Raw genomic sequence first — 23,355 nt, forward strand, 5'->3', positions numbered from 1 at the left:
CGTTAATCATTTAATTAGAGCTTCAATTAATTAAGAAATCAATTTGAACAAAAACCAGCAGGCAGTGTATGCGAGGACTGGAATTGAAAACTACTGCTCCATACAATAGTATCAAACTACAAGAAGCACTTCACTTTGCTTGTCAGTATAATCTAGTAATGGTAACTGCATTCCCCAAAAATTATAATACTATTTTAAAATGATTTAATCTCATTAATAGTGATCTGAAAAACACTAGAAGCACTAGAAAGTATAGATCAAACCTATTACACATTCTTCAATAAAGAAATAGGATACCAAACAATCTTTCATTTTGATATTGAGGCATCACTTTTTAAAGCAAAACGTTTTTATTTTTATTTGCTGTGTAAACATGAAATGCCAATACTCCTTTAAAAAAATATTTATTCAATATTAGTCAAGGTGGAAACACCACCTACAGCAACACTTGTCCAACTCCTAAGGGGAGTATCCCATTGGTGGAGCAGCACAGATCTGCACAGAAATGTTAGTCTGCGCTACACGAACATGACCACAGTTTTACTTCAAGGCATTGATATAATAGCCTGTGCAGAATTTTGAAAAGGGCAGTGAATGACTCATGATGCAGAGAGCCGGAGCTTGTTGTTTTGGTTTAGTGGACTCCACCTCAACATCATAGCGGCTCCTCAAGGGCTCAGAAAAATTGGTTTATTTCCAGTGCAGTCAATTTCTGTACGGCATAACCTCCAAATCGCATTTGATTGATCAAGATGCTTTCCATTGTCATTTAGAAAAAAACAAATCAGTCAGTCAGTCAGTGAATCAGTCAGTGTATTGGTGCTGGATTCTGCATACAACAGGTCAGCAATGGCCTCTCTCTTCCTCTTCCCTGCTTCCTCTCCGTCCCCCTCTACCTCTTCCTCCCCTTCCTCCTCCTCCCTCTCTCTCTCCCACTCCTCCGGTACACTGTCTCCTCTCTGGATGCTCAGGTTGTGCAGCACACAGCAGCTGAGGATTGTGCTTCTGGCACGCTCCAGACTCACAGTGTCCAGGTACTGCAGCCTGCGGAACCGAGCCTTGAGCTCAGACAGGGACCGGCCCAGGACAGCCAGCCTGACTGCCAGTCTTTGGTTGAACCGTGTCTGTCTGGGGCTCAGCGGTCCTTTAAAGGGGGTCAGGATCTGCCCACACAGAGGGTAACCCCCTCCCGCCAGCATGTGGGCATCTTCGGGGATGGCACCGGGGTCTTCTCTCAATCGGTGGCCCAGGTCGCTGCACTCCCAGAATCCCCCAGGACGTTGGGCGGCCGCCAACCCCTCGCTGACCCCGCAGTACAGGAAGCGGCCCCTAAAGTCACACACCACCTCCACTCGCAGCCAAGACTCCAGGGCTGGAGCCACGCCGCTCCTTCCCCCACTCTTCTCCCCCTCTCTTCCACCTCTCTCTCTCTCGCCCTTGCTGCTCAGCCCCCGCACTGGGATCCTGGTGGCCCCCAGGACACCAAACACGCCGGGGAACCCTCCCCCACCCTCACTGTCCAGAGAGTCGAAGCCTTGGATGTTTCTCTCTACTTCTGCACCTAAAGAGAGAGAGAGGGAGAGAGAGAGAGAGATAAGGGAGGCTGATACAGACAATATGGACCAGACTGTCTGTGTTAGTGTCTCAAGTGTCTGTGCCATGTCTCGGCACAGCTTTGTCTCGGTCTGGGCCAGCAGCTGTGAAACGTGAACAGTCAATGTCTCTGTCTCCCAGTGTGTCAATGTGTCGGTGTCCTTCTCACGCGTGTGTCAGTGTTTCGGTGTGTCAATGTGCTGTGCTGTCAGCGTGTCTCACCGGTTGCCCAGGTGATGTGCTGGCCGGTCAGCACGCAGATTCGCCGGCAGGTCAGCGTAAAGAGCCGGTGAGCGTTGCCCCTCTCTAGGCCGAACTCCGCGGCCGCCGCCCGGTAACTGCGCGGCCCCCCCAGCAGGCAGGCACACAGCAGCACGCAGTGGCGCAGAGACAGGGGGGGGCGCCCCTTCTGCCTCCCACCACCCAGCTCTGAGCTGTGCAACTGCTCCACCACACACTGAGAGAGAAAGAGAGGGGGGGGGGAGGGGATAATACAGTATATGAGTGCCACAACCTTCCCCCCTCTTCTGCACCCATTCTACCCTCTTCCCCTTTCCTACTCTCCTCCTCTACCTTCTTCCCTTCCCCACCCCATCTCCCTCTTTCATTGACCACTTCTCTCCTTCCCTCCCTCCCTCTCACCTGTATGGTCCCTCTGTCCAGGCGGAATCGCTCCTTGAACTGGCGGCCGGTCAGGGAGTCGGTGTGACATGGCCTCCTACACCCCCGCCTGGCCCCCTGGGTCAGGGCTGCCTCCAGCAGGGCCTCCAGCTCCCGCTCCCCCTGCAGCCCCCAGGCTGGCCCCGCCTGTTCCTCCCGCAAGAGCTCCATCACCGCCTGCCCTGCAGCCACCACACACAGGGCCTGGGCCATCACGCCCTGGGGGACAGACACAGAGGTGGTACAGTGGCACTCCCATCTAGTCAGTGACTCTGCAGCAGTCCAGTCCAGTCCAGTCCAGTCAGTGACTCTGCAGCAGTCCAGTCCAGTCCAGTCCAGTCAGTGACTCTGCAGCAGTCCAGTCCAGTCCAGTCCAGTCAGTGACTCTGCAGCAGTCCAGTCCAGTCCAGTCAGTGACTCTGCAGCAGTCCAGTCCAGTTCAGTCAGTGACTCTGCAGCAGTCCAGTCCAGTCCAGTCCAGTCAGTGACTCTGCAGCAGTCCAGTCCAGTCCAGTCAGTGACTCTGCAGCAGTCCAGTCCAGTTCAGTCAGTGACTCTATAGCAGTCCAGTCCAGTCAGTGACTCTGCAGCAGTTCAGTCCAGTCCAGTCAGTGACTCTGCAGCAGTCCAGTCCAGTCCAGTCCAGTCAGTGACTCTGCAGCAGTCCAGTCCAGTCCAGTCCAGTCAGTGACTCTGCAGCAGTCCAGTCCAGTCCAGTCCAGTCAGTGACTCTGCAGCAGTCCAGTCCAGTCCAGTCCAGTCAGTGACTCTGCAGCAGTCCAGTCCAGTCAGTGACTCTGCAGCAGTCCAGTCCAGTCCAGTCCAGTCCAGTCCAGTCAGTGACTCTGCAGCAGTCCAGTCCAGTCTAGTCCAGTCAGTGACTCTGCAGCAGTCCAGTCCAGTCCAGTCCAGTCAGTGACTCTGCAGCAGTCCAGTCCAGTCAGTGACTCTGCAGCAGTCCAGTCCAGTCAGTGACTCTGCAGCAGTCCAGTCCAGTCAGTGACTCTGCAGCAGTCCAGTCCAGTCAGTGACTCTGCAGCAGTCCAGTCCAGTCAGTGACTCTGCAGCAGTCCAGTCCAGTCCAGTCAGTGACTCTGCAGCAGTCCAGTCCAGTCCAGTCAGTGACTCTGCAGCAGTCCAGTCCAGTCCAGTCAGTGACTCTGCAGCAGTCCAGTCCAGTCCAGTTCAGTCAGTGACTCTGCAGCAGTCCAGTTCAGTCAGTGACTCTGCAGCAGTCCAGTCCAGTCCAGTCCAGTCAGTGACTCTGCAGCAGTCCAGTCCAGTCCAGTCCAGTCAGTGACTCTGCAGCAGTCCAGTCCAGTCCAGTCAGTGACTCTGCAGCAGTCCAGTCCAGTCCAGTCAGTGACTCTGCAGCAGTCCAGTCCAGTCCAGTCCAGTCAGTGACTCTGCAGCAGTCCAGTCCAGTCAGTGACTCTGCAGCAGTCCAGTCCAGTCAGTGACTCTGCAGCAGTCCAGTCCAGTCCAGTCAGTGACTCTGCAGCAGTCCAGTCCAGTCCAGTCAGTGACTCTGCAGCAGTCCAGTCCAGTCCAGTCAGTGACTCTGCAGCAGTCCAGTCCAGTCCAGTCAGTGACTCTGCAGCAGTCCAGTCCAGTCAGTGACTCTGCAGCAGTCCAGTCCAGTCCAGTCCAGTCAGCGACTCTGCAGCAGTCCAGTCCAGTCCAGTCCAGTCAGCGACTCTGCAGCAGTCCAGTCCAGTCCAGTCCAGTCAGTGACTCTGCAGCAGTCCAGTCCAGTCCAGTCAGTGACTCTGCAGCAGTCCAGTCCAGTCCAGTCCAGTCAGTGACTCTGCAGCAGTCCAGTCCAGTCAGTGACTCTGCAGCAGTCCAGTCCAGTCCAGTCAGTGACTCTGCAGCAGTCCAGTCCAGTCAGCGACTCTGCAGCAGTCCAGTCCAGTCCAGTCCAGTCAGTGACTCTGCAGCAGTCCAGTCCAGTCCAGTCCAGTCAGCGACTCTGCAGCAGTCCAGTCCAGTCCAGTCCAGTCAGTGACTCTGCAGCAGTCCAGTCCAGTCCAGTCAGTGACTCTGCAGCAGTCCAGTCCAGTCCAGTCCAGTCAGTGACTCTGCAGCAGTCCAGTCCAGTCAGTGACTCTGCAGCAGTCCAGTCCAGTCCAGTCAGTGACTCTGCAGCAGTCCAGTCCAGTCAGCGACTCTGCAGCAGTCCAGTCCAGTCCAGTCCAGTCAGTGACTCTGCAGCAGTCCAGTCCAGTCCAGTCCAGTCAGTGACTCTGCAGCAGTCCATTCTAGCCCAGTCCAGGATGTTTCATCAGCCCAGTCAGTGACTCTGCAGGCGCACAGTTGTTGATTACACAGATCAAATCCCTAGTTTGTAAGTCACTTGGGATAAACGCGTTAATAATGAATTAACAGCTTATTGTTATAATTAAATAATATAATGCAATGCACTATGCAGCAAAGACTGCACAACAGCACTAGTGTAATTGTATATACATACGTCTAATTTAAATGAATTAGGCTTATCCCAATGTAAATGCATCGGGTGTACTTCCATCGCACTGTACTGTAAACGGAGCCAAAATATCAGTCACTGAGCCACACAGCGATATTAATAGTAGTATCGTTACGTACCAACTCCGTGAGAATGCTCCCGTTGAGTAGTGTTATCGATATTTAAGTGCTGTGTACAAAACAAAAGCTTATTTCTGACTTCTAACCTACACAGCATCGCAAAATCAGACCATAACAGCGCTTACCCTTTCAACCAGCGAGTGTAATGATTCAAACCCAGATCTGTTGTTTTCCCGATGTTTGGTGAGCCATCGTAGTAATGCGCCAACTAGCGAGGCGGAGGTCGTAAAGCACAGTGCGGTCTCGATCGGATGGATGGATGTATACACTCACCTAAAGGATTATTAGGAACACCTGTTCAATTTCTCATTAATGCAATTATCTAACCAACCAATCACATGGCAGTTGCTTCAATGCATTTAGGGGTGTGGTCCTGGTCAAGACAATCTCCTGAACTCCAAACTGAATGTCTGAATGGGAAAGAAAGGTGATTTAAGCAATTTTGAGCGTGGCATGGTTGTTGGTGCCAGACGGGCCGGTCTGAGTATTTCACAATCTGCTCAGTTACTGTGATTTTCACACACAACCATTTCTAGGGTTTACAAAGAATGGTGTGAAAAGGGAAAAACATCCAGTATGCGGCAGTCCTGTGGGCGAAAATGCCTTGTTGATGCTAGAGGTCAGAGGAGAATGGGCCGACTGATTCAAGCTGATAGAAGAGCAACTTTGACTGAAATAACCACTCGTTACAACCGAGGTATGCAGCAAAGCATTTGTGAAGCCACAACACGTACAACCTTGAGGCCGATGGGCTACAACAGCAGAAGACCCCACCGGGTACCACTCATCTCCACTACAAATAGGAAAAAGAGGCTACAATTTGCACAAGCTCACCAAAATTGGACAGTTGAAGACTGGAAAAATGTTGCCTGGTCTGATGAGTCTCGATTTCTGTTGAGACATTCAGATGGTAGAGTCAGAATTTGGCGTAAACAGAATGAGAACATGGATCCATCATGCCTTGTTACCACTGTGCAGGCTGGTGGTGGTGGTGTAATGGTGTGGGGGATGTTTTCTTGGCACACTTTAGGCCCCTTAGTGCCAATTGGGCGTTGTTTAAATGCCACGGCCTACCTGAGCATTGTTTCTGACCATGTCCATCCCTTTATGACCACCATGTACCCATCCTCTGATGGCTACTTCCAGCAGGATAATGCAGCATGTCACAAAGGTCGAATCATTTCAAATTGGTTTCTTGAACATGACAATGAGTTCACTGTACTAAACTGGCCCCCACAGTCACCAGATCTCAACCCAATAGAGCATCTTTGGGATGTGGTGGAACGGGAGCTTCGTGCCCTGGATGTGCATCCCACAAATCTCCATCAACTGCAAGATGCTATCCTATCAATATGGGCCAACATTTCTAAAGAATGCTTTCAGCACCTTGTTGAATCAATGCCATGTAGAATGAAGGCAGTTCTGAAGGCGAAAGGGGGTCAAACACAGTATTAGTATGGTGTTCCTAATAATCCTTTAGGTGAGTGTACATATACCTCTACGTAAAACTGACCACTTACCACGCAACACAGGAGCTGCCTGGTCTCCCTTCACTGCAGATCTCATCCCATGTATAAACAGAAGCTTTCTGTATCAGGGCCTGCAAATTGCCCGTTTGCTATAATGGGGTGTTTGTGTCGGCTCCTTGTGGTGCTCAGAGTTGTGTCCGGTCCCCATCAAGCCTGAACTCAGAATCTGTCTGCTATACTAGAATATATACTCAACTATAAAATGCAACAATACACTGTACAGAGCAAAACAATTCCCTCTAGTTAGTCCAGATATTCATTTCAATGAAAGAACCCATCACCGAAAAAACTTTAAAAAATCCACTCGGAACCACAGCAATGAAAAAGGCATTCTTGTTTTTATTGGACTGGATACAGGCTCTTACAGCAGGTCCTGATACACTGCAGCACGTTCAAAAGAGAGGATCAACTTTTTAAAGTGGCAAACCGATCAGTCAGTCAGCAGTCAATCTCTAACCCTCTCTGTGTGTGTGTGTGTAAATAGAAGTCATGCAGCTCTAAAATACTACAGGTGGGCCACCACAGAATATCAATGACACACCCACACACTCCACACTCCTGCAACCACTACCAAATAATAATAATAATAATAATAATAATAATTATTATGTAAATAGACAGTAACAGAGGAACGTGTTAGGGCTAAGGTTAAAGCATTTCCCCAGCTCCCACACACTGCACACACCCTAAGTTAACTCTAGTACTAAAAACTCACACACACACGCTTCCGTTCTGATCTCTACTCACTCACACACACAACCACCCACCCACGGCTTAAAATCTGTGTATTTTATTTTAGTCTCTTTAAATGTATTCAGAGCAAATTCACACTATCATTTACACTAAGAGGAGGGCTATATTTTGTCTTAGTCGAGCTGAATGTCTCATTTGGCCTTGTATGACGCAAAGGTTATCCCACAGTGAGGGGCTTCTTCCCGATTCTATTTTAATTGGCATGTCTCTCTCACCCATTTGGCTTGACACCAATTCATCAATTATCTGGTAATTAGGAGGAAGTTTGGTCTTAACAAGCGACGAGATGTATAAGTAATGACAAGGACCATAAATTACACAAATTGTAGGGCCTACAAACACGCCCCCCCCCCCCACACACCTCACCCTGTTGTCCCCTCCTTCACATAGTCCTGTGGTGTTCATTAATAAGATTCCCTTCCAGGTGTTTAAGAGTTATTATATCTGGGAAATGATTTAGTGTGACACTGATCAGCAGCCAGTCTGGTGCCACACTGAAATGCTTACCCCCTCCCCCTGACTGAAACCATCCTAATGCAAAAGCTGCTCTAAACACATCATAAAATGACTTCCTATTTTCGACACCATTCAATCTGATTCATAGTGACATCGCTTCTTGCCACAATCAATACAGTTAACACGTGTCCGGCCTGAATACTAGTTTAGATTTCCCGAGTCCGACTTGATGCTCATGCATATTCATTCAGGTGTGGCTTTGTATTTGAACAGGTGATTGGTTTAGGTACTATTCAGAGCGAATTGTTCTCCAGGTCAATTCTAGACTCCTCTGTGGCAAATGTATTCACTATATGTACATGTAAACATATGTATATGTGCATTATATTAAGATAAAATCTAAACAGACCCATATATTAACTAAAATGTATGTTTTAGTAGTATATATTTATTAGTATTATATGCATATAAATCAACAAAACATATCATGAACTTGCAAATTTAACTGAAAACCATTCCAATTTCTGATGGGAAAATATAATGTCCCTGTGTCAATCAGATTGTTGAAATATGAAGTTATTTTATGGTGAGTGTTCATATGGAGTTGAGCAGCAGCGGTTGTATTCTGTTGACAGAGAAAAACACGTCTGCAGGACTATATATATCCCACAATTCCCTGCACAAGCCAGGACAGAACTACCTAAAATTAAGTTCACCATCACGTTCATAAAGTGTCTCTGCCTGAAGCTAGTCTGGTGTCACACTGAAATCCTTCCCCCCTTTCTATTCACCACCTGATGTGGAATTTAAGTCCAAACCAGTCAGTTGCTGGGTGACTGGGGGTTTGGCAGGGACTGTTGGTTGATTCGCCATTATGACACCAAACGAAGAGTGCAATTAGGGTTGCGTACAGATGCTGAGGGGCTCCCAGGCTACAAACTGAGCTGCTCTTTCCCCTGTGATGGGGCTTTAACAAACACACCAGTGGAGCAAGCTACAGCTCGAAAAGAACTAAATACATTTAATTAAGAATCAAAAAACAAACGACAACAAAAAAAAACATAAAAATCAAAAAACTGCAACGAGAAGAAAACACAAAAAAAAAAATCCACACAGATTACAACAGGCACCCGTCAAAGACTACACCACTGTGTCCCATTAAACCCTATCATCTCCTTCCTCTCTCCGCTGTCCCGCTGTGTTAATATAAGGTTTCTCTCCTCCGTCACTGAGTGTCCAACTGCGTGCGTTTTTAAAAAATCAGGTTTTCTGGTTCAGATCTAAGGGATCATGATCCACTGACTGACTGGGAGGGAGAGGTGAGGTGGGGGGGTCATTTCGGTGTGGCACAAAATGGGGTTCAGAGCATGGTGGGTGACGTAGGGATGTGCTGCCCTGCCCTGAATGAACAGCCGAGTGAAGAGTTCAGCGTTGGAAGGGAACAAAAATCAGACTCTGCCCAGTTAGAAAAGGTAGAGTCTTCAGGGGGAGAGGGTGTCTTTGGGGGTTGTGTCCAGAAAGAGAGAGAAGGAAGGAAGGAGGGAGGGAGAGAGAGAGAGAGAAAGAGAGAGAAGTTGTTGCAGCACAGAACGCACTGACTTTTCTTTCGGATGGGGAAAAAATTGGATAAGAAACTACAATGCGTGTCCCATCTTGCTCTCTCTCTGCCTTCGTTATCTGTGTCAATAACCCTGTACAGCCTGACAGAAGTAAAAAGACCACTGGAGGATACAGGGAAATGGGGCTCTACTCACTAGTGGAGTCCTAACCCAGTCCTGGCACAGTAGCATTTAAAGAGATTTTTATTTTCCTTTTTAAAAGGATATGCCACAATAGAGGCCGGGTCTCCCCTAACTAGGGTGCCAGCGCATCGAGGGCACCACGCAGGAGACGGACACCCTGATGCTGTGCCAGGGGGCTGGGAGGGGATGGCACCACAATAAAAAGGGAAGTCTGTGTACTGTTGCCCTTCAGTGTGTGTCTTCCTCTCTCCCAGTGTGTGTGTGTGTGTGTGTGTGTGTGTGTGTGTGTGTGTATATATATATATATATATATATATATGTAGTGAGGGAGAGCGGAGGGGGTAGTAGAAACAGGGTTAAGTTATTCACATTTTCATACACCTCTCTGCGTCGGTGTGTTCGTCTTATTGTGAGGCGGTGGGGTGCTGGGTGGTGGTGTGTTGCCGATCATAAAGTGGAGAGAAAAGGTGACAGGGTTGGCTACCTCCCTACCCCCTCCCTCCCCCTCTCTCTCTAGCCCTCTCTCTCTTCCTCTCCACCGCTCCCTCCCTCCCTCCCTCTCTTGCTCTCCGTCTCACTCCCTCACTGCACAGCCTGCTCATTGGCAGTGCTGCCCGAGTCCTGGGGCTTCATGACATCCGGGAGCTCCGGGGGGCTGGAGAACGGGTCGATTCGCAACTGCTCAAACACGTCATCTGGGAGAGAGAGAGGGTAGAGGGGTTAATACAGGACATACACACTGCCTGACTAAACTGCAGGACACTGGCACAGAGGGAGAGGGAGAGAGACCAGGGTTAATACAGTATTCACAAGAAAGAGTAATAAAGCAGAGTAAAAATAAGTCCACACATTACCACACTGACACCCCACTCACACAAACTGACCATTGATTCTGAAGGCCAGGCCCACAGTGGCTGGAGCCTGGGGCCGGGCGGTCTGGTTGGTGAATCCACAGTCCCCCAGAGTCTTACTGTCCTCCAACAACTGGTCATCCTGGGGAGGGAGGGAGAGAGAGAGGAGGTTAATACAGACAGAGAGGCAGAGAGAGGGTGGGTTAGCACAGTATAGACACGCACTGGCTGTCTATAAACTACAGGTGGGAGGAGAGAGGAGAGGGTGTTAATACAGACACACTGACAGCACATTAGCAGAGCCAGGAGTCCCACAGTGGGTATATTCGAGAGACTTCCCAGTACATTTCCATGGCAAACGGTAATGGGATTCCTGGCCAGTGGTGTCCGGAGCGTTAGCATTCATTATCCCACTTCATAGCAGATGCTCTCTCCCAGAGTGAATGCCAGGGGTCACAAAATACATTACACACCAGGCGAACAGTCCACTACACAGGGCTATTATAAAAGCAGCGCAATTTCAAGAATCTTTGGATTACACTAGACATTTCGTATAATGCTAATGGAAACTAACTCAAAGTATATGTTTTTCCATTTATAGATCAATATGAACTGCATAGGTAACCCTAGCAACTCTTATAAATATGTAGTTTGATGAATGTTTGAAATGATGACCCTGTACAATACAAGTCCAAACTGTCTCTCCCCCTTTCCCTCCCACTCTCTCTTCCTGCCTTCATCTCTCTCCATCCCCCCCCCACCTCTCGACCTCTCCCTACCATATTTTAAAGTCACAATTTAAATGAGTTTCACAGGACCTTTGTGCCTTTGCTACACTGTTTAACACATTACAGCTCTATTCTGTTTTATGGCATTTGCTCTGTAAATCAGAAATACTAAAGTAAACAACCTGACAATGCACACCAACTCACTCGGTTCACACTAGAGATGGTCAAGACCAACTTCCTCCTCATCCCGTGTCTCTCATGTCTGAACCCTACCTTTACCCTCTCCCTCCATCCCTAACTACCCTGCAGTGCTCCCTCTACAACTCCCCTCCCATGTTCCTTCTCCCACTCTTATTCACTTTGCATTGCTAACCCCTCCATCTACGCACCTTGAACAGCCGCTGCTCCTCTGGCACCCTCTTGAGGATGCCCTCTACGATGCGCTTCAGCTCATACACGGTGGTGGATTCCTTGGCGTCGGTGAAGATGGTCGTCTTGTGACGCCGAATCATAAGGAACACATCCTGCCGGGGAGACGCCACACACTCACTGCCACGTTCTCCCACCGGCACTCAGCTTCGCACCGGGTTCGAGCCGGGGCCGCGTATGTGTCACTTGGACTCGCGCTAAACAGTGCTGCTGGTTGAACTGGGTTAGTGGAACCAGTAAAGGCACCCTTTGAAGGGATATTGAGTTTAATTGAGGGGAGGGGGGACAGAGGAAGAAAGAAGGCTGGCAGTGAAAGAATGGGGGAAAATAGACAGCAGAAGATAGTGAAAGGAGGTTAAAAGAGAGGTGGGGGAAGGAGTGGGAGAAACAGAAGGGGGAGAGAAGGACAGAGGACTAACAAGACCAACATCAACACTAAACTATGCTGCTTTATGAATATGTGGTGTGGATGTGACCGGTGCACTTACACATTGCTATAGACCAATATGAACCACTGTGGTATAATGGAGTAGTATTGACCAGTTATCATCAAATCGAACAATAGTGCATCAAAGCTATGTCACTGTTCTTTGACCAAAAAGAAGTAGCGAGTGTTACTGTGATTATGGGAATGAATGACACTCCCATTGAGCACACGGAACAGGCGCAGACACTCGAAACTGTGCCGGACTTTATTGAGACTTAACAGCGGCGGGGCTCATTAGAAGTAGTGATTTTAATTTAAAAAAGGTTTGCAATCGCGTCCAATGACCCCCCCCCCCACAACCCCGACAATTCCCGAATTCCCGATTCCAGACAGCTGCGTTCCAGAACGGTTCGAAGCCAGTGGGGTCCCGGAATGCGCAGTCATGGACGTGCGTTGCGCAGCGGTCCAGTTGGTGCAAATAAACAAAGGAAATCGCAAACCACTGAGCTAATGTGTGCCCAGATACCCCGTAACGCCTTTAGGGGGGATGTACACACGAATGCGTGAGTTAAAACGGTGGATTGGACGGCGTTTATCCGCAGTCGGCATTCGAGACATTTCCCAAACGTCGGCAGCCTCTGTTCGTCGACAGTTACATTTCCTTTCGCTTCACGCCGTCTTTCACTCGTTAGGGCCGAGAATCCCCGATCGGATCCGCGGAGGGCTCTTCCCCGCTCCCCGCCGGCTTGTTTACGCGCTTGAATATCGCCTGGTCTTGAACTAGGCCTCCTCTCCACAGTCCAGCCACCATCTTTTCTCTGTCTCCCCGATACGGCAGTACAACACACCATAACAAACCGCAATACAGACTCACACTTCCAGCTTAAAACTCTCCTCTTCCACTCGACGGACCCGGTTTATCTCCGCTCATCGGGCGGCATATGGATCTATAATCTATCCCCCCCGTAACAGCAGGTCGTTGTGGGTGCCCGGTCTTTGCAAAACGGTGTATTTATTACATTTCGCCGTTTCCCTTTCTCACTCACCATTTCTCTCCGTCGGTTGCGATCGCCTTAGTCCTCCACGATCCCACAATGCACTGCGCGGCTCAAGGCTCCCCAGCAGCTGTTCCTCCGCTTTCCCACAAAGCTCGTCTACCGGAAGACGAGCGCACGATTAAATCCCAGTGTAGTTTCGCACATTTATTTGTTTTGCTAGAGTTGGCCTTCAGGAACACGCTTTAGTAATGCGATTACGAATAATAACAACAACCGTTATGACTGCAAAGGTTACAGGTATATGTGTTAACGTTGTAGGCTAAATAATGTATCTCACTTATGTATAAACACTCAAATCTAATAATTCGTGGACTTTTTTTACAGCACCCAATATGAATCATGTTAGATTTTTTTACCTTGTATATGATACGGTTTTCCGACTGTATATGAAGATGTAATGCAGATTAATCTTCATAAGCTATGGGTGGAGCGGAGAGACGGATTTCTGGTCAAGTCGCTGCTTATGGCGGAAATGGGCGGGGCTTAAACACAACGATGATGGTTTATATATGTGGGTGTGGCTTCGCCGAGAGGGCGTGGCTTATCCCACTCCCACATTGACTACTGCGCGGTGGCGGGAAGCTGTAATGTTTAATGAGGGGGCGTGGTCTCCAGGGCTTGCGCGCTGGCCGGGCAGAAGCACTTTTTTGGCGGGAGGGGGCCGCTGTTTGAACAGCCGCGCACAGGGGCGTGCTCCGCCACGCAAATGGCCGCTTATTATTGTCCTGCGCTGCTCATTTTATTCGGCCGCTGACATAACGTGACACCAACTAACAAGGTGACAGGAGAGCCGTTTCAGACCGGCGACAGCTTTGCACAGGGGGTTAGCTGACATAGTCTCAATAACGTCTTGGTGCGGGACAGCCGAGACACAGACGGGTGAGTTTCGGTTATTTGTTTATTGATTCATTCCCATTTGGTCCGGGTTTGTTATTCATTCGTGGTGGCAGTGAAGTGTAAGTGATGTCGGTGTGTTTATCAGGGCTGCACACATTGCTACACCCCTTTGCTCTGATGTCATCCCGTGTCTAGGTATAGCTCCTAGTTTGTTTTTGTTTTTGAGACTTTCTAATACACGTCCGTTTTTCTGTTGTTATTTTTTGGGGAAAGGCGTGAAACCGTGATTTAACTAACTGCTTCTTATCGATCTGTGGTGGGGATTGTTATTTCATGCTGGTGATGGGCAGTCAATTGGACTGACTCAGGTTGGAGTGGGTGGTTGTGTCTGTGACTGTGTTTAGGTGCCTTCATCAGTCAGTCAGTGTCTGTGTGTCACATGAGTTGATGACCGGCATGCCTCTGTGTCCATACATTTGTGCTTGTGTGACCCTCAGACAGTCAGATTATGTTATTATTATTACTTGATTTCTTAGCAGACACGCTTATCCAGTGTGACTTACGATTGTTACAATATATCACATTATTATTATTTTTACATTTTACCCATTTATACAGCTGGGATTTTACTGAAGCAATCTAGGTAAAGTACTTTGCTCAAGGGTACAACAGCAGTGAACCCACAACCCTGTGCTCCGGAGCCCTAACCCTAATCCACACTATGGCCTGTGTTGTTGAGGGATATTGTCTAGTCCGTCAGTGTCTGTGTGTTTCATGCCAAGTGTTTTTGTGTGTGTGGGTGGGTGAGGCCCGTCTGTGTGTCTGGGTTACACTGACCAGTCTGTCCCTCAGTCTCAGTGTCTGCTTCTTCTGTCTGTCTGTTTCTGGGTCCATCTGCTCAGTTTGTTTTGCTTTTGAGGTTTTGTGAAAGTCCTTGAACTTCTCTCGTCTCTCTCTGTGCAGGAGGACACTTTCTCCCATGTCCCAGGCTGTGCCTTCTCCTCACCCTCATCCGTTGACCTCTGACCTGTACCGAAGACTGCCGTGCTTCTGCAGATAGACGCAGTGCACTCGGAAGTGACCGTTAAGTGACGCAGCATCTGGCTTCTCCTCCCCACAGTACAGAGACATATACAGGCTGCAGGCTGCGCTGTGTCGCTATGAGCAGCCCAGAGTCACAGCCTCCTCTCTCCAGCCCCGTTCCCTCTCTCACCATCACAACTCAGTGCCTCAGAGCGCCACGCTGCCCACCGCTCCAGTGACTGGGCTACACTCTTCCTCACTTCCATCCCTCTCCTTCTCTCTCTCCCATCCCCTTTTCCCAGCCCTTAAATAAACATCTCTCTTTCTCCCTCCCTGTCCCTCTCTCTCCCTGCCCCTCTGCCAGTGTCTTTCCCTGCAGCCCTCCCTCCCTTTCTTTCTCTCCCTGCCTGCTCTCTCTCTCCCTTATATTTTTCTCTCTCTCTCCCTCCCTCCCAGTCCCCCCCCCCCACCCACTATGTCAGTCTCCCAGGACTCCGAGCTCTCGTCCACCCCTCTGCCAGTGCCATCCTTCTTCCGCCAGGCAGAACAGAGCTTCTCCCTGAAGAAGAGGCGCCTCCCCCACCACCACCACTCCTCCTCCTCTTCCTCCTCCACCTCCCCGCCCACCCTCTCCCGCTCCCTGCCCCCCCGGCCCCCCTGCAAAGGCGTGCCCCCCGTCAGCCGGGTCTTCCCCCAGCGCCCCCCATCCTGGAGCCAACCCCGCCCCAGGCCAGTCTCCCAGTCCCTGTCCCCTCCCCAGCAGCTGCCCCGCTCCCTGTACAACCCCAGCACCCCCCAGTCTTATTTCCAGCAGTGCTTCACCTGCCTTGGGCTGCTGGGCCGGGGCTCGTTTGGGGAAGTGTACAAGGTAAAGAGTAATGCAGTGGAAGCCTGCACTTTTATTAAACATAACTCAGCTGCACTTTGAGAAACATGGCCTCATATCTCTCTCTCTCTCTCAGGTGCGCAGTCATCAGGATGGCCAGCTGTACGCGGTGAAACGCTCAGTACAGCGCTTCCGCGGCGACAGCGACCGGCGGCGCTGCCTACGGGAGCCGCGCAACCACGAGCGCTTGCCCCCCCATCCCAACGTGCTGGGCTTCCGCGCCGCATGGGAGGAAGCCGGCCGGCTCTACATCCAGACCGAGCTGTGCCGGGCCAGCCTGCTGGAGCACTGCGAGGCCCAGCCGCGGCCCCCGGGCGAGGCCCTGGTTTGGGCCTACCTGTCGGACCTACTGTGCGCGCTGGGCCACCTCCACAGCCAGGGCTTCGTGCACATGGACGTCAAGCCGGCCAACATCTTCCTGTCTCCCTCCGGCCGCTGCAAGCTGGGGGACTTCGGGCTGCTGCTGGAACTGAAGGGAGAGGGTGGGAAAGAGGGGCAGAGGAGGGTAGAGGGGTCAGAGCGAGGGGAGGCCCAGGAGGGAGACCCCCGCTACATGGCGCCTGAGCTGCTGACGGGACACTACAGCCAGGCCGCCGACGTGTTCAGGTGAGAGGGGGCCGGGGTGTGTTGGGAGACCGTCACACAGACAGCCTCTTCCTCACCTACCCTTTTCTGTTATCCATCCCTCTCTTTATCTATTTTTGTTCCTCCACCTCTCCAATCTATTCACCTATTCTATCTGACACTCTCTCTCTTCCATTCTTTCTTACCTCCCCAGTCTACTAATTTATTCTATTAACTAACGCTCTCCTCCCCCCCCAGTCTGGGCCTGTCCATCCTGGAGCTGGCGTGTAGCCTGGAGCTGCCGCATGGGGGGGAGGACTGGCAGCAGCTCCGCAAGGGATACCTGCCACCGGAGTTCACTGCAGGTACTGCACTCCGAGCCCCCCCATCACTCAGTGCAGTGTTAGTGTGTGTACTATACAAACCCCCCTCCCTCTCAGTTTAGTGTCAGTCAGCATGTCTGTACTGCATTAACCCCTCTCTCTCTGTGTCAGCTCTGTCCAGTGAGCTGCAGGCCGTGTTGCGCAGGATGCTGGAGCCAGACCCCTCCCTCAGGGCCACTGTCCCGGAGCTGCTGTCTCTGCCAGCGCTCAGGAGAGTGCGATGGAGACGTTACCTGGCCCTGGCTCTCGCCGAGACCCTGTTCTCCCTCACCTCTCTCTGCCAGGTACACCTTGGCCTGCCTGCCCCCTCTCTCCCTCTCCCTCTGTATACAGTGTCGGATAGTGTGTGTCTATGCTGTATTAACCCCAGTCAGTCTGTGTGCCTGTATTCATTTTGGGCAATGTTGTCAGTCTATGTGTGTTGACTGACTCTCTCACTCTCTCATCCTATCACTCTCTGTATCCCCCCCTCTGCATTTCAGAGTGTGTTTTCAGTGCTGTGGGGAGCGCTGGCCTCCCTCCCCCTGCCCCTCTCCCTGCCCCGCTTGAGGACCACCCCCCCACACACACCCCCTGCAGCGGCCAGACGCAGTCCCCGGGATGGCAGCCCCCACCTCAGCGAACCCGAGACCGGCAGCCTGGGGGACGAGATCTTCTCGCTGCCCACCATCGACCCAGACTACTCACCAACACTGGCCCTCTCACACAGGTAACACACTGGACGCTGCCGGGCTGTACTGTGACTGCACTGCTCCCTCTCTCCCTACCTCTGCTTCTTTACATCTCTCTCTCTCTGCCTCCTATTCCTTGTCTCTTTCCATCTCGCTCCCTCTCTCCCTCTGCCTCCTATTCCTTCTGCCTTTCCCTCTCTCTCTGCCTCCTATTCCTTCGGTGTCTTTCCATCTCCCTCCCTCTCTCTTCCCCCTGCCCCTTCCCCCTCTCTGTCTCTGGGGGTCCATTGGTGTCCTGCCAGTCAGCATCCTCTTCTCTCTCATTGTCACGTAATGTAGTGTCACTGAACCCTGTAGTGTCCAGCCAGCCAGTGCATGTCTATACTGTATTAACCCCCCGTCCCCTCTCTCAGCATCTCTGGACGCGTGGCGTTAGCTGGCACCTCCACCCCTCGACCGCTTTCCCCTCACCCTGACAGACGCACTCACAGGTGAGTCCCTGTGACAAACACACACACACACACACACGCACTCTGACTCTCACGTTCAGTGTGTGAATGTCTGTGTGTGATCTCTTCGCTGTGGCCGTGTGTTGCAGCGTTGCCCGGTCCAGTCCAGACGTGAGCCGGGTCAGTGAGGAGCCCCTGCCCAGCCCCGCCCTCACCGCAGACCCCGTCCCTGCCTCGGACCCCATCCCCAGGTCTGCCTTCGAGCCGCGCAACCTGCTCAGCCTATTCGAGGAGATCTCGCTGGAGCAGAACTGAGAGACTGAGATCTTGCCCAGAGAGAGCAAGAGACTTGAAGACTAGATCTGTCCCTCACTGTTCTCCACTGACTGACTGACCCTCCCTGAACACAACAAGCCCTTTTTTCTTAATAAATGCTGCATCTGACCAGCTATTTATTTTTTTCTTCTATAAAGCAACACGTTATAAGACTTGAGGTTTAAATAAACACTCTGCAAGTGTCGGACATTCTGGCTTTGCGAGTTTGTCGCTCTACTGGGTGCAGCTTTTTTAATCACTTTCTCCTGTCTGCTAGAATAAACTATGCAGTAGTGACTCTCCATTTTGCATTTAAGCTGTAGCAGACACATCCACTTCATGAAACTATAACAAAAGTCAGTTTAAAAAGTATTGCAAATTAGAGGAAATTACAATGCCCAAAGAGAGGACCGGGGGCATTGGAAATGGACTTTAATTCAGTATAGTTAGAGTATGGATGGTAATAGTAGTACTTTAATACTGGGATAGTTTTTATACAACAAACCAGGCATCAACAAAGTTCTAGATATAAAGAGGCATTCAGCACTTAAAAGGCTAGGCTACTGTGACCGCTTCTTTACAATAAAATGACATTGCAGTGACAAATGTATATGTGACATACACTCACCTAAAGGATTATTAGGAACACCATACTAATACTGTGTTTGACCCCCTTTCTCCTTCAGAACTGCCTTAATTCTACGTGGCATTGATTCAACAAGGTGCTGAAAGCATTCTTTAGAAATGTTGGCCCATATTGATAGGATAGCATCTTGCAGTTGATGGAGATTTGTGGGATGCACATCCAGGGCACGAAGCTCCCGTTCCACCACATCCCAAAGATGCTCTATTGGGTTGAGATCTGGTGACTGTGGGGGCCAGTTTAGTACAGTGAACTCATTGTCATGTTCAAGAAACCAATTTGAAATGATTCGACCTTTGTGACATGCTGCATTATCCTGCTGGAAGTAGCCATCAGAGGATGGGTACATGGTGGTCATAAAGGGATGGACATGGTCAGAAACAATGCTCAGGTAGGCCGTGGCATTTAAACGATGCCCAATTGGCACTAAGGGGCCTAAAGTGTGCCAAGAAAACATCCCCCACACCATTACACCACCACCAGCAGCCTGCACAGTGGTAACAAGGCATGATGGATCCATGTTCTCATTCTGTTTACGCCAAATTCGGACTCTACCATCTGAATGTCTCAACAGAAATCGAGACTCATCAGACCAGGCAACATTTTTCCAGTCTTCAACTGTCCAATTTTGGTGAGCTTGTGCAAATTGTAGCCTCTTTTTCCTATTTGTAGTGGAGATGAGTGGTACCCGGTGGGGTCTTCTGCTGTTGTAGCCCATCCGCCTCAAGGTTGTACGTGTTGTGGCTTCACAAATGCTTTGCTGCATACCTCGGTTGTAACGAGTGGTTATTTCAGTCAAAGTTGCTCTCCTATCAGCTTGAATCAGTCGGCCCATTCTCCTCTGACCTCTAGCATCAACAAGGCATTTTCGCCCACAGGACTGCCGCATACTGGATGTTTTTCCCTTTTCACACCATTCTTTGTAAACCCTAGAAATGGTTGTGCGTGAAAATCCCAGTAACTGAGCAGATTGTGAAATACTCAGACTGGCCTGTCTGGCACCAACAACCATGCCACCCTCAAAATTGCTAAAATTACCTTTCTTTCCCATTCAGACATTCAGTTTGGAGTTCAGGAGATTGTCTTGACCAGGACCACACCCCTAAATGCATTGAAGCAACTGCCATGTGATTGGTTGGTTAGATAATTGCATTAATGAGAAATTGAACAGGTGTTCCTAATAATCCTTTAGGTGAGTGTATAATGAATCATTTGTCAATGTTAACTCATAAATAGGGTTGAGGCAAATTTAAATTTAGCCAATATTCTGCAAGATCTACATTCCTTGACCTAAGCCGAGGCCTAATCATAAATCCTACACAATGGAAACAATAGTGTAACCAGACCCATACACCAGTGTAACTGCTCTGGGGGGGTACGAGACCTCCCTCGCTCCCTTGTTTAGCCAGTCCATACTCAAATGTGCTTTTTAATGCAGTCACCAGTTGTAAAGTGAGTTGCCTTCTGCGTCTAACCAGGATCAGAAACATCCAATTGTAATATCTGAATGTCTTACCTTGTCAGATTAAATAGTATCTCAATGCCTGATTAGTCTATATTACAATGTGATAAATCTGTGCTAAGGCAGTGCACTTGCAACTCTCACTCATGTAGATTGGACTTGTCTACAATATGCCTTAATGTACATATTATACCTGGGCATACGCATGCTACAAAATCAGCGACGATTAACCCCCAAAACATATATTTGCACTTCTTAGAAATGGCCCATGGGATTGCCTTCTGACAATCTGAACAGTCATCCTCTAGAGGTCTGTATATGGTTTTGGTAGCTTCTCACACTACATTAATGCTGTATAGTGTACAATCCCATTGTGTGCAGGTCACACTGTCACCCAAGCAAAGTTACATTTCATGGGATTTTAAAGTGGTTTCCCAAGCCATCAATCATTGAAGATGTCAGCCTTTGAAATTAAGAAAACAATTGTACAGGCGGGAGTTTCAGGAATTAATAACATCTTAACAGTTCAGCTACAATTATATAATACACATTTCATATAGCTACAGTACAGCAGTATAATTTACCAAAATAAGGGTAAAGTCAATGTGGTTGGAGCAGTTTAGCTTAAATAAAATCATACAAACTAGAAATTATACACAACCAGTCCATAAAAACAAACCAGAATTTAAAAGCCTACAGTGCGTTATAATTGAATGCACTTAATGGGCAGAAGTAAACAATACATCACATTTAAAAAGCCACAATGAAATGGATGGTCTCACTGGTGGGCTGGTATGTTAAGGTTCTCACAATTGGCACAGTGCAGGGGTGGGTGATATGAACTTAAATCAAGATCACAGTATTTTCCACCATTTACACCGTTTACTAGTGCTCACGTTCTTGTTGCCCAGATGTGTCAAAATCCATATCATGGCACAATGTCATACAGGTATTCACATTCATACAGGTATACCGCCCACCCCTATTGCGGTGGTAATGGCCCAGTGTTTCTGGCAGGCCGGTCACGCGAGGGTGCGCTGGGTTTGCTGGAGAGTCCAGGGCGCCGATCTGGGGCAGGAAGCACTCGGCTCAGCAGGGTGAGGTGATCCTGGGGGTGACACCTCTTTATGTGCTTGTGGAGGAAGAATGTGTGGGAGAAGCATGGCTGTATTAGAGCGGGAAGTGGAGGAGGGTGTGGTCATCTGTGAAAAGGCTCCTGTTCTCCCAGATAGTCCTAGGTCATGAGTCACAGGACTATTTAGAAAATTAAACAAGAGGGAATGACAAGAAAAGAGTAGAGGGAGCAGATACCCGAGGCTCTGCGCTTGTTCTCCCATAGGTAGGTAAGTTCCAGGTCCCTGGTATATTCCACTCCATACCACACCAGCTGTTCACAGCTCCAGATGAAGCGCTGCCAGCACCTGGAGATATGTCCGTGGTTCTGCTCTTCCTACCACATACAAGAGAGAGACAGAGACCCCACTTATTCTAAAATCAGTTTTGTGCATCTTTGTTACACAAGACTAGTGTTGGGACAGAGTTTATCTTAAACAATCCTTATTTGCAAAGGACAGATTTGGTGCAGACTCCTGGAATGAGAAAGTTGCTATTTACCTTTGCAAACACACTCTGAATTAGAAGCAGATTCATACAAACCAGCGTGGGAAAGTGGCATGATTGAGTAATGTAAATTGAGTATAACAGTTGCCATGGGTAAGAAATCTAGGGATTCTGTCATTTTGCAGGTATCCAGCATGTTACAACGCTCCTTTTTAATGATTTGTGACTTTTCTGACTTAGAGTTAGCACCCTGGTGACTTCACGGCATGCTTTTTGATCTCTGATTTCTGGTAGATAGATGAGCTGGACATGAAGAACTCATCCCACAGAACATTGTGTCTACTTTATAGAATAACCTGAGAAAATAGGGATAACGGTTTTCACTGCCACTCACGCCTCCACTTTTCTTGCATCTCCAATAAAAGCCCATGACATCTGGCACACTGCAGTCACAGGGCATTCAGGTCTATTTAAAGACTGCGAGTCATTTCTCATGCACTGTGCGCTTATTCCGCTCAGTGAAAGACGTCAGGAACTGTGATAGAAAGCAATACAAATCCTAGGTTCAACGCACCACACAGCACAAGGTGGTGTAGGGCTTAGTTCCTGCTGGTGTACACAACTTCCAAGGCTGACTTCTGGTTTGATGATCATTTTAAACATTTTGTTTTTGCATATGTGACTGGGGTCTCCAACTAGAGAAACTGTGCAATACGATGGAAAATGTTCAATAAAAACGGGCAGGTTATGTATGCCACTAACACGAGGGCATTACGCGCTAGAAAGCCCACCTTGGGGAAGTCTTATGCCATCAAATAAATGTCGGTAATAAAACCAATCATAATCTTCATTAAAAAAAAAAAAGTCTAGTGCAAAAACGGCTAACCGGTCTTCAATCACACCTAAAAGGATTAACTCGCCGATTTTGGTTTTGATGGGCGGTTTTATGTATTCCCATTCCCTCCATGAAAATCTCAATTCTGATAAGGAGTCAATGAACCATTAACGTGTTCTTTCGAATTGCACCAGTATGTTGAACATTAAAAAAATTAATTTAAGTGCTTAAAAACATATATTTAAAAAAGTCGTATCACTCATTTTGTTTCAGGAATGGGCTACCATTATGCAACAGGTAGAATTTGAATTTCCACACCAGGGTCTCAAACTGGTTTTTAACCTTAAAATACAAGTAACATTTAATTAAATATAACTACATAATACGGTATCCGGCGGTGAAAATAAGGAGCTTATCACTCACTTCTTTGCAGAAACAATTACTAAACGCACTCGCCTCGTAGCCTACAAACCTGCCAGATGCTACAGCTGTGCACACCAGAACGCCGATTCTGTTCTAGAACCCAGGCGCCGCCATTATAAACCCCAATTATGCGTCATTACCGTGCAGGTCCAGCCCCTTGCAGATAGTTCACCTATCCCCACACGATCACCCTACGTGATCATGACCAATTAAGCAATAAAGCAATTACATAAACGCCTGATACAGACTTCATACAGCAGGGATCCGCCCACAATTACACGAAAGGTGCCCTAGACAGTTACATCTCCTGTTACATGCATTCCCACGCACATATGCAAGAGGAACTAGTTTCCTAGCAGGCAAGGAAAGTACCCCCGACACTGTTGCCAGAGTGGGGTATTTTCCCCCAGTTTTTTTTTGTGCCCAGGGAGAAATTTGGGGGCAACATTTGTATGGGGCAAATGTAGGGGG

The 23,355-nt window shown here is 49.0% G+C and overlaps 3 protein-coding genes and 1 long non-coding RNA gene across 6 annotated transcripts; 1 reads left to right on the top strand and 3 right to left on the bottom strand.

Annotated features, from left to right (window-relative positions):
- Positions 1-103: 103 nt before the first annotated feature.
- On the bottom strand, positions 104-5,259 carry LOC136767866 (putative nuclease HARBI1). 2 transcript variants are annotated; one of them, XM_066721917.1, is made up of 4 exons: positions 4,986-5,259; positions 2,236-2,472; positions 1,816-2,050; positions 104-1,561 (listed from the first exon to the last, which is right to left on the bottom strand). In XM_066721917.1, exons 2-4 carry the CDS (start codon positions 2,464-2,466, stop codon positions 789-791), a joined length of 1,239 nt encoding a protein of 412 aa, XP_066578014.1. In that variant the 5' UTR covers positions 2,467-2,472; positions 4,986-5,259; the 3' UTR covers positions 104-788. The 2 variants fall into 2 exon arrangements, with proteins under 2 accessions (XP_066578014.1, XP_066578013.1); XM_066721916.1 differs by lacking the exon at positions 4,986-5,259 and adding an exon at positions 4,861-4,979.
- A 1,449-nt stretch (positions 5,260-6,708) lies between these two features.
- elob (elongin B) lies at positions 6,709-13,300 on the bottom strand. The gene is made up of 5 exons (XM_066722029.1): positions 13,190-13,300; positions 12,822-12,929; positions 11,309-11,443; positions 10,225-10,333; positions 6,709-10,035 (listed from the first exon to the last, which is right to left on the bottom strand). The coding sequence occupies exons 2-5, from the start codon at positions 12,822-12,824 to the stop codon at positions 9,923-9,925; spliced, it is 360 nt and encodes a 119-aa protein (XP_066578126.1). The 5' UTR covers positions 12,825-12,929; positions 13,190-13,300; the 3' UTR covers positions 6,709-9,922.
- On the top strand, positions 12,919-18,198 carry pkmyt1 (protein kinase, membrane associated tyrosine/threonine 1). Of its 2 annotated transcripts, none has more exons than XM_066721783.1 (8): positions 12,919-13,070; positions 14,634-15,561; positions 15,656-16,185; positions 16,402-16,508; positions 16,638-16,810; positions 17,009-17,235; positions 17,611-17,688; positions 17,796-18,198. In XM_066721783.1, the coding sequence occupies exons 2-8, from the start codon at positions 15,169-15,171 to the stop codon at positions 17,959-17,961; spliced, it is 1,674 nt and encodes a 557-aa protein (XP_066577880.1). In that variant the 5' UTR covers positions 12,919-13,070; positions 14,634-15,168; the 3' UTR covers positions 17,962-18,198. The 2 variants fall into 2 exon arrangements, with proteins under 2 accessions (XP_066577880.1, XP_066577879.1); XM_066721782.1 differs by lacking the exon at positions 12,919-13,070 and adding an exon at positions 13,316-13,712.
- Positions 18,199-20,937: 2,739 nt separating this feature from the next.
- On the bottom strand, positions 20,938-22,976 carry LOC136767960 (uncharacterized). The gene is made up of 2 exons (XR_010821907.1): positions 22,934-22,976; positions 20,938-21,516 (listed from the first exon to the last, which is right to left on the bottom strand). It is a non-coding gene; the product is annotated as an uncharacterized LOC136767960 (long non-coding RNA).
- Between the last annotated feature and the right edge of the window lie 379 nt (positions 22,977-23,355).

Source organism: Amia ocellicauda, chromosome 14 (assembly GCF_036373705.1).
Source record: "Amia ocellicauda isolate fAmiCal2 chromosome 14, fAmiCal2.hap1, whole genome shotgun sequence".
Classification (NCBI taxonomy): Eukaryota; Metazoa; Chordata; class Actinopteri; order Amiiformes; family Amiidae; genus Amia; species Amia ocellicauda.

Coding starts and splice junctions, on each gene's coding strand:
- LOC136767866 (XM_066721917.1), bottom strand. CDS start 2,466: ATGGCCCAGGCCCTGTGTGTGGTGGCTGCAGGGCAGGCGGTGATGGAG. Junction 2,051..2,235: donor TGGACAGAGGGACCATACAG/GTGAGAGGGAGG, acceptor TTTCTCTCTCAG/TGTGTGGTGGAGCAGTTGCA. Junction 1,562..1,815: donor GCACATCACCTGGGCAACCG/GTGAGACACGCT, acceptor CTCTCTCTTTAG/GTGCAGAAGTAGAGAGAAAC.
- elob (XM_066722029.1), bottom strand. Junction 10,334..11,308: donor AGGAGCAGCGGCTGTTCAAG/GTGCGTAGATGG, acceptor CTCCCTCCCCAG/GATGACCAGTTGTTGGAGGA. Junction 10,036..10,224: donor CCTGGCCTTCAGAATCAATG/GTCAGTTTGTGT, acceptor TCTCTCTCCCAG/ATGACGTGTTTGAGCAGTTG.
- pkmyt1 (XM_066721783.1), top strand. CDS start 15,169: ATGTCAGTCTCCCAGGACTCCGAGCTCTCGTCCACCCCTCTGCCAGTG. Junction 15,562..15,655: donor CGTTTGGGGAAGTGTACAAG/GTAAAGAGTAAT, acceptor TCTCTCTCTCAG/GTGCGCAGTCATCAGGATGG. Junction 16,811..17,008: donor CCCTCACCTCTCTCTGCCAG/GTACACCTTGGC, acceptor TCTGCATTTCAG/AGTGTGTTTTCAGTGCTGTG.